Genomic DNA, 14,069 nt, shown 5'->3' with positions numbered 1-14,069 from the left:
ATGTGCTCACAAATTGCTTCTATAGTATCCTACAATCCCTTGAAAATAATCCTTATCATAGGTCATAACATGTGACTTTATGTGTATAACACATTTAAATATATATAAATATTTGGTTACCAGTTTGACGTGTAGTTTCATATTAAATTCCTTTATTTTAAATATGCTATTTTCTAAAACAAATCCTCATAAGAGATGTATGTAGGCTACGCATATAGATATTCTTTTAATAATTATTAAATGACGGCTCTTCACTCGATATTTTTACTTTGGACTAGAAATTTTTATATTTGTTTTACTTTCGACCACCTCAACTTTCTTCGTTAGTGACATCCACTCTCTCCTCTATCAAAGAATTGATGTGGTTTGCACGTAAGTGAAAGACAATAATGTGCAAGTGTTGTTGTACTTTAGACCGTTCATGTATTTGAGATGAGAGTTGGGGTGATCCAAATTTCTAAAAAGACTAGGTACTCAAGGTGAAAAGTAAAAGGATTGATTAAGTTATGATCCAGAGTGAAATTTTAGCTATAACAGCTAGCCCAAACTGCATTTCCATTAGAGTATTCACACGTTTAATGACTCTGGTTGATCACAAAGTCCTAGCAAGTCTAATAGTCAATAAATTGTAGTAGTATTTCATCTCTGGAATTCCAAATTGTAGTTTAGATCAAGTTTTATCACCAAAATTTATCTATTGTCTAATCCTTTTATTTCAGACTAGGTACTTTTGTTGTTTTAATTTACTTTGGATCACCCTGATTGTCGTTTCTAAGCCATATTTAGCAAACTATATAGCTTGGGCACATAGGTGAGGGGAGCTCGCAAGCATGTTGAAGCTGATCGTCAGACCGGTCATTGATGTGTTCAAGAAGTGGTTTGAGGTGATCAGAACTACTACCACACATCTGTCTTAGAATAATTGTATTTCTACCATTTAAATTTTATATAAAAAAGCATTTGTAATAAGATAGAACCCATCCAATTAGTCAGATAGAGATATCCTGCCTTCTGTCCTACCATCTTTCCATCCACATTTGCGCCAACCTTTCTTTTATTCAGTAGGTTATTATAGTTATCCGTGTTTACTAAATTTTATAATACAAATATTTTAGGAAAAAGGTAGTAGAAAAACAGCAAAATTATCTAGTTTAAAAGTGAAAAGCTTGGATAAATAGTAAAATTTTGGTAACGAAAAATTGATAACAAAAATGACCTAAACTAATTGTTGTTTTTTTAATAATAATTAAAAAAGTGCTGAGTTGCCGAGCAGTAGTAAGAGCAAGTTTAATAGTATAGCCAACTACTAGCTCCAATTCAACTATAGCCAATCCAATAGCTCATTCATACAATAGTTACATACTACACTATTAATATCTGGTCCCACTTGTCATACACACTGTCTTGAAATCCGTGCTACAGCTGGCTACAAATCTGTAGCCCGCTGCTACTCTCTCTTTTTATTTATCTTCTTAAAATATGTTTATAGCTGGCTTATAGCCTCCTATTGTACCTGCTCTAAGCTCCCAGTCCAAACATTTCTCCTCCTCGCTCTCCAGCCATTCTCCCCGTCCCCGCCGCCGCCGCTGCTCTCGACGCCGACGCCGACGAGGCAGCTAGGCCGGCGACGAACCTCGATCTCGATCCGCTCGCCGCCGTCCGTCGCCGATCCGCGCGCCGACACCGACACCGACCTTGATCCTGATCCGGCTCCCCGTGACGTACGCCAGCCACGGTGGGCTCCCGATCTGACCCCATCATCCATCCACCCTCCTCACTCTCCGCCCTAGTAGTATATCTCAGGAGGGCCACCAGCTGAGCCGAGGGAGGAGAACTGGATGCCTCGTGCGCACTCAAAGGCCGCAGCTTTAGCCTTTAAGCTTCTTTTTTTTTCTTTCTTATTTTGGGGGGCTAGTTGTTTATAGTTAGTTAGTTGGCTCGTTAGCTTCCCTCTCCTGCGTCTGCGGTTGCAACCGATTCGATTTCCAGGTTGGTTGGTTGGTTGGTTGTTTGCACTGATGGGAACCAACCTTTATGCATAAATTAGCTTGCGTGACTTGCACTTGTGCAGCTAAATGTGACAACCTGCTGTTGCTGTTGCTGTTGATGTTGTTGTTGATGTGCGTTGTGATCTCTGACCAACCTGAAATTACCGGGGAGGCCAGGGTAGATCCAGTTGTTTTGTGGTGAGTTGTGTGGTTGTGGAGAGGAGGGCGCATGATATAAAGAGCTGGGCTTTGCTCCCCTCTGAATACAAAAGTGACAACTTGGGGAACTAGGCAGTGCCTCTGCATAGCATAGATCTTCCTGTCCTTTCTTTCTTGCCTAGTGGTGAGATCTGGTGAGGATTTTCTCCTCAAGATTTCCCTTTTTTCGGTTTGTAGTTTGTTCTGAACATCTGTGGTTTGTCATGTCCTTCCATGATCTAGCTGTTCGTTCTGAAGATCCATAAAGATATAGATACTTGCTGTCTTGGGAACTGGGGGATATCACTTCCCTTTCACCCATATGTGAATCGAAGTTTATTTTATTTAGTTTACCTCTTAGATTCGTCATTTCGCTTGCTGTCGATTTTGCCTTCTTTAGCTGTGTAGTCGTGATAGAATCGTTGCAGCAATGAATTTTGGTCGTGTGTCCTTAGGACTTAGGAGTAGTTTGACGTCTTCCCAGAACTACTGCTGTTTCTTTCTCCATTCAGTTGGGTGGTAGCTTTCTCAGAACCAGAGTTCACAGTCCTGCACTCTTCACATGTTTATTTCGGGATCCTGGTTGGTGTGCTTGTGATCTGCAAAACACGGCTGCTTATGTTCACTCAGAAATGCGCACATTCCTTTCAGTTTACTACTCTGCGATCTCCCTCAAAATCTAATTTATATGACAGGTTTGCAGTAAGCAGGCAAGATGGTGAAGATCTGCTGCATCGGAGCTGGATATGTCGGCGGCCCAACCATGGCTGTCATTGCCCTCAAATGCCCAGCAATTGAGGTGGTGGTTGTTGACATTGCGAAGCCTCGCATTGATGCCTGGAACAGCGAACAGCTCCCGATCTATGAGCCTGGTCTTGATGAGGTTGTGAAGGAATGCAGGGGCAGGAACCTCTTCTTCAGCACGGACGTCGAGAAGCATGTCGCCGAGGCAGACATCATCTTTGTGTCTGTCAACACCCCTACCAAGACCCGTGGACTTGGAGCAGGCAAGGCTGCTGACCTCACCTACTGGGAGAGTGCTGCTCGGATGATCGCTGATGTCTCCAAGTCTGACAAGATCGTTGTTGAGAAGTCCACTGTCCCTGTCAAGACCGCTGAGGCCATTGAGAAGATCTTGACCCACAACAGCAAGGGCATCAACTACCAGATCCTCTCCAACCCAGAATTCCTTGCAGAGGGCACTGCGATTGAAGATCTCTTCAAGCCAGATAGAGTGCTCATTGGTGGCCGGGAGACTCCTGAAGGAAAGAAGGCTGTTCAGGCTCTCAAGGAAGTTTATGCCCATTGGGTTCCTGAGGACAGGATTATCACCACCAACCTGTGGTCTGCTGAGCTCTCCAAGCTCGCAGCCAATGCGTTCTTGGCGCAGAGAATCTCCTCTGTGAATGCCATCTCTGCACTATGTGAGGCGACTGGTGCCAATGTGTCCGAGGTGGCCTATGCTGTGGGGAAAGACACCAGAATCGGCCCCAAGTTCTTGAATGCCAGTGTCGGCTTTGGTGGCTCCTGTTTCCAGAAGGACATCCTGAACCTCGTGTACATCTGCGAGTGCAATGGCCTTCCTGAGGTTGCCAACTACTGGAAGCAGGTCATCAAGATTAACGACTACCAGAAGAGCCGGTTTGTCAACCGTGTTGTGGCCTCCATGTTCAACACTGTCTCTGGCAAGAAGATTGCCGTCCTTGGCTTTGCGTTCAAGAAGGACACCGGTGACACCAGGGAGACACCTGCCATTGATGTGTGCCATGGCCTGTTGGGTGACAAGGCTCAAATCAGCATCTACGACCCACAGGTAACCGAAGATCAGATCCAGCGGGACCTTTCCATGGCCAAGTTTGATTGGGACCACCCAAGGCACCTACAGCCAACTAGCCCCACGGCGTTTAAGCAGGTGAGTGTGGTCTGGGATGCGTATGAGGCCACCAAGGGAGCCCATGGACTGTGCATCCTCACCGAGTGGGACGAGTTCAAGACCTTGGACTACCAGAGGATCTTTGACAACATGCAGAAACCTGCATTTGTCTTCGATGGGCGCAATGTGGTCGATCCTGAGAAGCTCAGGGAGATTGGCTTCATTGTCTACTCCATCGGCAAGCCGCTTGATGCATGGCTCAAAGACATGCCCGCGGTTGCATAATTCTGAATCCCCACCTGGAGCGCTCTGCTGGAGCTGAAGAAATTTGATAAGGAAACAGAACCAGTCGACCACTATTTTCTGTAGTCTGTTTTTGCAGGAGACAGCTACCATTTTCTCAGTCGTAAGTTGAATTTCTGTTAGTATCTTTGTCGAAGTTTTCATGTTTGCAGCTTTTGCTCCTTTGTAGATCTGAAATCCTCAAGCCTCTGCTCTAAGAGTGCTACCCAAAATACCTCTTGTATCACATGAACTTCTTATAGCTGATTTATTCTCGTATTTCAAAGACGCTACAGATTAATAATGCATTTTTTTTTTGCCAAATAAAGCAGCCTGTTTGCTCTCATTTCATGGTTTCTTTGCTGTCATTTCGTAGTTTTATGCCTGAGCAACGAATGGCAGCAGATATAAACTGGCTGTGCACAGTATGCTGTAACTAAATGGAAAGAGATTCCTTTTAAGTTTTGATGCTGCTAATTGCTCTGTCCAGCCAGTTTTGTGCTGCTGTGATCTTGCCGACCAGCTTTTTGTAAAAATTTGTGCAAGAGGAATGGATGGTATGGTAAAAATTTGGTTACAGCTGAATCGGTTAAGGTTTTGCATTTGTGAGCATAAGGTGCTGGAACTTTTATCCTCTCAAGAATTCACTGCCAAAAGCTATTGCAACCTTCAGCGGGGCCTTCACACTTCTACAGGATTTATTTTCAGGTTGATCCAAACATGGGAATATATTAGATCACACATGTTTCAACTGCATAGCATGTCTGTTCGATATGTAAAGAAAGAGCATGCTATGCAGGTGTTTTCTGTTGTGGGACTGGCATAGTTCTGCAGCTTACTGAAAAAAAGGGGATAAGCAGTTTTCCTTTGCGTGTAAATGAATTATGCGCATTTTGTTTTTGTTTGATTTTCTTCAATGTTGTCATGCTGCCCTATATGAGAGCACCACATTCACGTGTATCAGATTTTGAAGGACTAGTCGATCAAGATGACCACACGTAACGGAAAACACAATGTCAACGATTAGTTCAATTAAGTTGCTGGGTAAACAAGATTCTGAACCAAACATGATGTTACTTAAACATTGCAATGTCAAGATTTCTGACAAGCAGCAAAACTGCACGGTAAATAGATGTATGTGTATCATGCATTGCTAGTATGAAACTGCAATACATGTCTATGGAGAATCAACGGCTTCGCCAGCAGGAATGAATGATCACAACCGAGATCCGTTACAGATCAATAGCTGCGGCCCCAGAATGACCATTTCTTCGCAGGCTTTCCAGAAGCAAAGCATGTGGTTCCTGAATTTTGGTGCACCGCATCAGAAAACGTTAGTTACAAGTGCATGGAAGAATACGTTGCAAGAAATGCAGTAAAAGACCGAGCAAAAGAGATTGTGAACCCAGGCTATTTGTGGCATTTTAGCTATTGCCTGCAAAGCATACCTTCTGGGAGATCTGGCTGTTCAAATGGTGTACACAATGTCTTGGCAGCTCCCAGGTCACCTTTTGTCCGAGCCTTCACATCCTTCTCAACTTCCTGAACCAGCACGAAAATGGACGATGCCCATGTTGAGTAGAAAATGTTAGTAATCCAGTGTAAATAGTTCATAATGTTATGTTAATAACTAGTGCAACACAGGAGTATATTTGGTAGTAACTAACAGAACTCCAGATATCACAGTGCAATAAATTATTTTGCAGGTAGTATTGAATGTGACCCTCGACCAAGACATTGCAAACCTCATTGAGTCTCCTTCCTATCCCATTTCGTTCTCCATTCTACTTAACTCTCATCTTGGAACTAAGCTCGATGGTGCTTTAAACTTCTATTGGTCACTGGTGTTACCCCTACCTTCCCATTCTCCCTCCACAATCAACAGATATAATAAAGATATACAAATACGCCTTGAACACACTGGATATTCCAAATAGTTAACTAGTGCTAAAAAAATAACATGGTGAGAGGGAGATCTCATAAAAAGGTCTCACGTACCTCTTCATCACACCATGGAGCCAGGATCAATTTTTTGTCATTCAGAGCCACTATGAATTCATCCCAGGTGTTAACAACCTTAAGGCAGGCATCTCTCTTTTGTTTCGCCGTCTCAAACAAGTTTTTCTGAACCTCATCAAGTAACCCATTAACTTTCTCAACCAAGTCAGCCGTAGGAATATCAGCTTTTGCACCATTGTCTCGCCTAACAACACGGGCCTGAAAAACAGATGATGTTTTCATTTACTCCCTCCATTTCATAATATAAGGCACAACTACTTTTTAAAGTTGTTCCATAATATAAGGCATGCATGCATGCATGCCATTAACTAACCCATCTTCTCTACTAAAATATTATTATTTAAATTCTCCACCATCAAGATCTCTAATTTTATTGGATGCATGCATTACATTTATTAGATTAATCCAAACTATAAGGTGATAATCATTATTTCTTGGTCTTTGGGCTAAGGGTGGTTGTGCCTTATATTTTGGAATGGAGGGAGTATTAGTTGGAATAAAGGTTCAGGGAATAGTAGCAAATTAAACAGCACAACAAAATGAAAGTTACTCCATCCATGCCAAACCTATATGAGAAATGGTTGAGGGCACCATTCAGTCACTGGAAAAGATGTGAAAGTTGCTTAATTGAATCAAATTAACATATTTTAAGTAGAAAGAGGAGAAATAGGTTATTAAATGAACTAGCCAACTCATGCATTGCAACGATCTAGGATAAATATAAAATCTGAACTCAAGAACAATATATAGACTTCGGATTGATCATCAGTTCACAAATGATCCTATTATTACGAACCACATGTGCAAATGATATAATTATTCAGATAAAAGAAACACACGTGCATGTATGCACAGAACCCATGGTGATGGTGGTGGTATGGCAGACTTACCATCACCACCACCACTACTAGCTCTTTTTCTCTAACAGTAAAGATATAGCAGTTTTCAGGAAAATGCATGATAACAAAGGTGCCCTTAGTTTATATATTCATTAGCTACTTACTGTTTTGATGCCATTAATTAATCATATTTTCCATAGGGAATAGAGAACAAAGAAGCCATTTACACTTCATCTTATGCTAACAAGAAAAACCAATTTATACAAGTACACTGATCTACTAATAAACTTGTGGATTCTATCATGGATATGGAAGGCATTATTAATTTATCATTAACTACTTTATGAAGAGTCCTAGAAGCATTATAGTAATTAATGTGCCACTGATCAATGAAGTTAATAAATTAAATGGTGTGACCTCTGTACCTGATTGTTTGCCATATCTTTTGGACCTATCTCAATTCTTAGAGGAACGCCTTTCATCTCCCAGTGGGAATACTTCCATCCTGGAGAATAGTTTTCGCGGGTATCTAAGTCTGCTCGAATACCAGCTTTCTCCAGTGTCTCAACAGTCTTTTTGCATTCGTTTACAATAGCTGTTGTGTCAACATCTTTGTATGGAACAGGAATAACAATGACCTGCAGAGGTGCCACCCTTGGTGGAAGCACTAAACCTTTGTCATCTCCGTGTGTCATCACCATCACCCCAATCTGCAAAACAAGCATAGGGTCAATACTACAAATGTGAACATAATTTGGGTAGAGAACTCAGCAACTGGAAATAACAGATACATAGAATTAAAGTAAAAAAAATAATTTAAAAAACTAGCGCATTCTGTATTTTAAAATTACCAGAGAGCTTAGCACTCAAAGCTAGCTCCTCATTCACAATAAAAGCCTCATTTCTTTTGTAAAACATTACCACTTCAAAAGGGCAAAACAAGAAGAAAATTCCAGGTATATTCCAAAATTTAACAATATATGAGAATTACCGAGCGGGTGGTGTATGCCCAAGAGTTCTGCCACACCATGGATCTTGAGCCCTTATCATTCTCAAAAGTGATATCAAACATCTTTGCAAAGTTTTGACCAAGACAATGTGATGTTGCCCCTTGTACACCACGTCCTGTGTTTGGAATGAAGGCCTGCAAATATGATAAAATTTTATTATTACTAAATATAAAGATAAGTACTCTTCTTCATCAGGGTAGCTACAGAAAAACTAATCGGGTGGAATGAAGCAAACATTTCATATTAATACCTCAACACTTGTTGTATACAGTCCACCAGCAAATTTTTCCATCTCACTTTTCCTCCCTTTAGAAACTGGAACTGCTAAAAATTCTTCATAAATCTTTCGGTAGAGTTCCAAAATTTGGAGAACCTGAACATTGTCATGGATTAAAATAACTCAGCATCCTTTTAAATTAACAACACGTTACTCATTATTTCTGTTCGCTCCATCAGATATTCTACAAAATAGTTTTTTGTGCCAAGCAACCACTGGAGATAAATACAACCTTTTCACATTTGAAAATGTAAAACAAGGTTCAGGAAGTGTAATGAAATTGAAATATTACTGATGTCAAAACGACTATTTACACTAGCAGTATAATAACTTCTTCCTAGAATACTATGCATTGATATTGGGCCAGCTGTTGCTTCACACTAGCCAAAAGCAGGACAATAGTACTTAAAGATAGTTTACAACAGAAACACCAATATTTGTTAAACAAAAGATGCTGCTTATTTAGAACCAAAAATTCCCTGAACAAGTTATGGCCAGCTGCACATGGCAGCAGATTGCCCATTAGGGAGGCCCATGGATTATGGAGATTGCTCATATGGCAAGGCAGCAGCAAAAATGCTAGTGCTGGAAAAGTAGCTTAAGGTTAATTTAGCACATCTTGATTGGAGAGCTAATTTCTTAGTGATCATTTAGTTCTGACAGGGAGAATAATGGAACAGTATTCTCATTTTCCTAAGAATCCCCCCTTCATCCATGCATTCGAGCCCACTTCAATATGGCAGTTAACCCTGATGAACTGCGGTTGCAAAAACAAGTACAGTACCTCTTCGTCAGCCTCCTCTTTAGTTGCAAAAGCTGTATGCCCTTCTTGCCAAAGGAACTCACGGCTCCTGCGGAGAATAGTTACAGAATGTGTCAGCCAGAGATGATGAATATATCCCTATTCCCTAGTGCATAGGTCAACCACCTATTCGCCATCATGGAAACAGGTGGTGTATGATAATGCTAGTATTTACATTCACTAAGAAAATTGAGATCATCCTGACTCATTGTTATGAAACTGATGAATGACATAACATGCAGGTGACAACACATGAGCAGTATAGGAATATATACAATATCGGATATCATGGATATCATGCAGAACCATGTTGGAGAGTGGGACATTTAAGAAAAACCTAACCTAAAAATTCATATGAACACCAAAGTTGCAAAAACAAGATTCCCTTATCTTCCTTTGTCCCTTTTGTTTCAAGTAATGTCGAGCACAATTAGAAAAGAGCTATTTCATGATTTTCTTGGGAAAAGAGAAAATGATAACCCTTGACCCAGGATTACAGAATATTTGAAAGCATATCATGCCACTCATTTCACATAAAAGAATCCATATTCTTCCTTTGCAAAAAGTTTTTCGGATTTGTTAGGATGCAGGCAATCAGGCACTATTGAGGACAAAGCTTGCAAGCCAGGCACTAGAGGAAATAGGGCAGGGAGGGGTTTATAAACAATTGACTACCTTATGAATGGAGTTGGATTGCTAAACTCCCATCGCACGACGTTACACCACTGGTTACACCTCAAAGGTAAGTCCCGATGACTTCTTATCCATTTGGAGAAGTATGGATACATGACAGTCTCACTTGTAGGACGGATTGCGATAGGAGCTTCCAGATCAGATTTTCCTGATTTAGTGACCCATGCTACCTGCAAGATGAATTACAAAAGACTATGTTACTGTATCAAGTTCCAACAAATAGCCTAAAAGTAAAATTTGTATGCAACAGTTTATAACAAACAAAACAGATGCTATTGAACAAATAATAGTTGTCATCAGCACTACCACGTGGCATGTCCAATAGATACTACCTCTTTTTACTTGACATTTTAGACATCGGCACAGTTCTAACAACTATGTCAACTCAATTATTCAGTCTCAGTGATTATGATCATACTCCAGGAAAAAGTGTTGCATGAAAGGCAGTGGCCTGTGCCAACAAATTGCATGACTAGCACAAAAATAGTTAGGTGGTCATACAACAGGTTTACAGGCCATGTGGTTCATGTGATTAAGAGCATCATTTCATATGGCTTGGGTGCTTGAATTTGAAATCTATCCAGAACTAACCTTTAGGAACTTTATAAGAGAAACAGGGAGTTTCTTCAGGAGAAATTATGGGTCAAACATTCAAAGCCCTGAGGTCTAGTTTGCCTCAATAATCAAATAAGAGAATGAATAGTGTCATAGCTTCATAGGTCAGATAGTTTGCATGCCTATGAATTTATGTGCTATCTCACAAATTAATTGAGAAATATTGTGGGTTATCTCACATACGAGTTGAGAAATATTGCTCAGGTCAAGCAAGAAAAATCTTTTGAGTGTTCAGACTTCGGGCTGAAAAGGGAATCGTTACAAATAGTTTTTGCTAGCTTCATTTCATGAAGGTTTGTCAACATGCTCAAATGACAGACGTACATCCTAATGGGTAAAATACTGAATGATGGAGTAAATAGCATGGGAAAATACACACCTCTGGTGCAAAGCCCTCAATGTGGTCTTTCTCCTTCTGTAGGACATTCTCAGTGACAAACAATGGGAAATAATAAGGTTTCAGCTTCAGCTTTTTTATTTCTGCATCAAAGAATTCCTGCACCAAACCACATAGGACTTAGGGAAAAAGAACATGATTATAGTAATGCCATTTTACTTAATAAACTGCAAACAAAGAAACAAAGGCAAGATCCTTGATGCTAAGAACGACACTTTTACACAACTCAATCAGAAGTTACTGATGATATAAAATAGACATGTTGAGATAAACTTATTAGTCCAAAAGGGCATCAGAATTAGCATTTGAAAAGATGATTTGTTAATGTGATGTTTGCGGTAACTGTCAGTCAGGGAAAAGGAGTGCATAAGGTTGACAAGATAAATACTTCAGGCAACACTCTAGACCAACTTGTGGACAGAGATTACTTTTTGTTATCATCACTGATGCTTAGGTTACAAGAGTACAACAGGCAACAATGACTACTTACATTTCATTGCAAAGGGAAATAAATAAAAATTAGCATCTTGATTAATTGAATTTAAGCAGGCATTGAGAAAAAACTTACTTTAAGAAATTCCCAGATCTCCATCGCCCATGGCCTCAAGATATAACAACCGGATATGTCATAGTACTCGATCATTTCACTGTTAACGACAACCTGAAGGAACAAAAAGTAAAAAAAAAAACTTCTATAAGCCCCCTAGCAAGAATGAGATATATTTTGAATTTGAAAAAAAAATGTTTGAGCTTGTTGTTTTGTTTTGGATGGCGATTAATAAATGGATAAATCAACCAATAACAGTTTAGAAACAGAATCTGTGTGTTCCATTCTCCAGTAACAGCTAGGAAATAACTTATATAGTTAACATAACAGTATCATATCCTTGGAGATTACTAATTCTCTCTTCAGCAACAGCATTTGAATAGAGTAAATTGACCCAGAACAGTTTCAGAAAACCAGCAATAGCAATAGCAACTAACAGAACCACCAACATTTGCACTGATGCAGAAGTAAATCTCTGTTAATAAAAGTTCAAACGATTAGCTACCAACACTCCCTGCCAGAACTTGTCACACGCGTCTCGAATACATCACCACCTTTAAATTCAATTCCACACATGAACACCTCATCGCACCCACATTACATTAAAATTCACCCAAATCTACCAACAAAACCTCGCCAAAACCTCATGAAAGGAAAAGGCGAGAAAAACCAACCTCGGAGTACCACTCCCCGAAGTTGTCATCCTTCTTGTACGCCATCCCGAGCTTCGTCTCCTTCTTCACCTCCTTCTTCTTCCCTGCAACTCAACCACCACCAAACCCCCCATCATCAGCTGAAGAACAAAACGCAAAAACCCACCCAAATCCATAGCCCGATCAAACCCAAGTACCCAACCCAACCACACCGCACCTCCGCCTGCGCCTCCCTTGCCGCCGCCTCCACCTCCACCTCCCTTCCCGGACGACATGGCTCCGACCTGCACGGACGAAGAGACAGACAACACGGAAGTCAAATCTCAAACCCCGGAAACGCACGGAGAAATGGAGAAACAGCTCCGGTTTCGTGGATCCGGGCGCTAGCTAAGCTTGCCTGCTGCTACGACGCGGCGGGATCAGGCGATGCGAGGGCGAGGCGAGCGAGGCGAGCAGCTAGGGTTTTAGTAGTGGTGGCGGCGGCGGCGGCGGAGGAGGAGGAGAAGGAGATGAGGGGAGTAGGCGGAGTAGGGCGCAAGTAGCCAATGGGGACAGCGTGGCGGGCGCGCCACGTGACGTTGCTGACGTGGACGGAGGAGGTCGGGGATGGGCCCGGGGTGTCAGTGAGTCTATGCACGGGGTAACGGGAGTAGTCGTGGGTGTACTGCTCGTACAGTTGTGGAAAATTGGTGGCCTAACACAAAAGGTGCTTTTTTTTTCAAAGAGGTGATTTAATTTTATTAATTTTAAAATGGGCAAAGGCACGTCAAGTTGGGCCGAAATTTTTACATTTGAATCCTTTAGCAATACTTCATTCATAAATATGCCTCTATAAAAATTAATTTATGAGGAAATGGATCACACGTTCAGCCGCTACCGTGTACAGTGCTAATGGTAAACATCGCAGTAACAATGGTCTTACTTACCCCCGATCTCGATGCCAATAGCCGAAGCAGCTAGCAAACTGATGTGGTTATGTCAAGGTTACGAATAAGACATACATCATATCCTATGACTTATGGAATATACGAGTATGGTATACCTTCATGTACACGGGTTGTTTTCGTATGCGTTGTAGGAATCCGTCATGAATTATGGAAAATATCTCTACCGGTCGAGTGATTTACAAAGTCCTAGTCGGTAGGGATAGAGTTTCTATTGTACCATATGGGATCCGATGTCTCCAAGTCTTACTTAGAGATCAAGATGATCCACGGTATAAAAGAGACCCCTGGGAGGGGTGCAAGGCATCGAATCTTATCACGAACACACCCACCATAGTCTACAAAGCCGGAGCACACAGAGCCAAATCGCCGGGAGATTTCGTCGAGTCTATCGACTACGATCTCGTCGGTATCGTCGGATCCATCTACTCCCATTGTATTCTGTAGCTTTTCCATATTAATCCCATATAAACTGGACTATGGTTATTACCTGATAAGGGGCCTAAACCAATATAATCATTGTCTTCTGTTTGCTTGATGTTGTATTACGTAGATCCTCGTTCCAACATACCCGAATACCCTAATCATCCGGTCTACGAGTATCACTCATCGACAGGTTGACAATAGCATCAACGAACCTATCATTGAACCATTGATTCCAAACCCTAAATCCTGAAGTTAGATATATCCAAGATCTTCAATTTGGTCTTACGGAGTTTCCTGTTGAACATGTGTGGTACCGGAGTATGGGTAGAAATGGAGAAGCTGTGTAGCTACTCTTCTGATAAGAGCTAAGACAAGTGTGGCAATCAATGATGTTAATAGCGACCCTTTTAAACCTAGGAGGGGATTGAGGCAGGGAGACCTATTGTCCCCACTTTTCTTTGTCGTGGTTATGGACACTCTATACGCTATGTTGCACAAGGCCACTA

The 14,069-nt window shown here is 41.3% G+C and overlaps 2 protein-coding genes across 6 annotated transcripts; one reads left to right on the top strand and one right to left on the bottom strand.

Moving 5' to 3' along the window:
- The first annotated feature begins 1,520 nt into the window (after positions 1–1,520).
- On the top strand, positions 1,521–4,687 carry LOC127756476 (UDP-glucose 6-dehydrogenase 5). Of its 5 annotated transcripts, none has more exons than XM_052281808.1 (2): positions 1,521–1,735; positions 2,890–4,687. In XM_052281808.1, the coding sequence occupies exon 2, from the start codon at positions 2,902–2,904 to the stop codon at positions 4,342–4,344; it is 1,443 nt and encodes a 480-aa protein (XP_052137768.1). In that variant the 5' UTR covers positions 1,521–1,735; positions 2,890–2,901; the 3' UTR covers positions 4,345–4,687. The 5 variants fall into 5 exon arrangements, with proteins under 5 accessions (XP_052137768.1, XP_052137765.1, XP_052137766.1 ...); XM_052281805.1 differs by having other exon boundaries at positions 2,882–4,687; XM_052281806.1 differs by lacking the exon at positions 1,521–1,735 and adding an exon at positions 1,839–1,989 and having other exon boundaries at positions 2,882–4,687.
- A 658-nt stretch (positions 4,688–5,345) lies between these two features.
- Positions 5,346–12,732, bottom strand: LOC127756475 (proline--tRNA ligase, cytoplasmic). Its single transcript, XM_052281803.1, has 13 exons — positions 12,591–12,732; positions 12,411–12,477; positions 12,215–12,297; positions 11,562–11,654; positions 10,976–11,092; positions 9,964–10,151; positions 9,271–9,337; positions 8,460–8,582; positions 8,191–8,343; positions 7,625–7,909; positions 6,340–6,558; positions 5,790–5,883; positions 5,346–5,645 (listed from the first exon to the last, which is right to left on the bottom strand). The coding sequence occupies exons 2-13, from the start codon at positions 12,466–12,468 to the stop codon at positions 5,581–5,583; spliced, it is 1,545 nt and encodes a 514-aa protein (XP_052137763.1). The 5' UTR covers positions 12,469–12,477; positions 12,591–12,732; the 3' UTR covers positions 5,346–5,580.
- Between the last annotated feature and the right edge of the window lie 1,337 nt (positions 12,733–14,069).

Source organism: Oryza glaberrima, chromosome 12 (assembly GCF_000147395.1).
Source record: "Oryza glaberrima chromosome 12, OglaRS2, whole genome shotgun sequence".
Classification (NCBI taxonomy): domain Eukaryota; kingdom Viridiplantae; phylum Streptophyta; class Magnoliopsida; order Poales; family Poaceae; genus Oryza; species Oryza glaberrima.
This window is presented reverse-complemented; position numbering and strand designations above follow the sequence as displayed.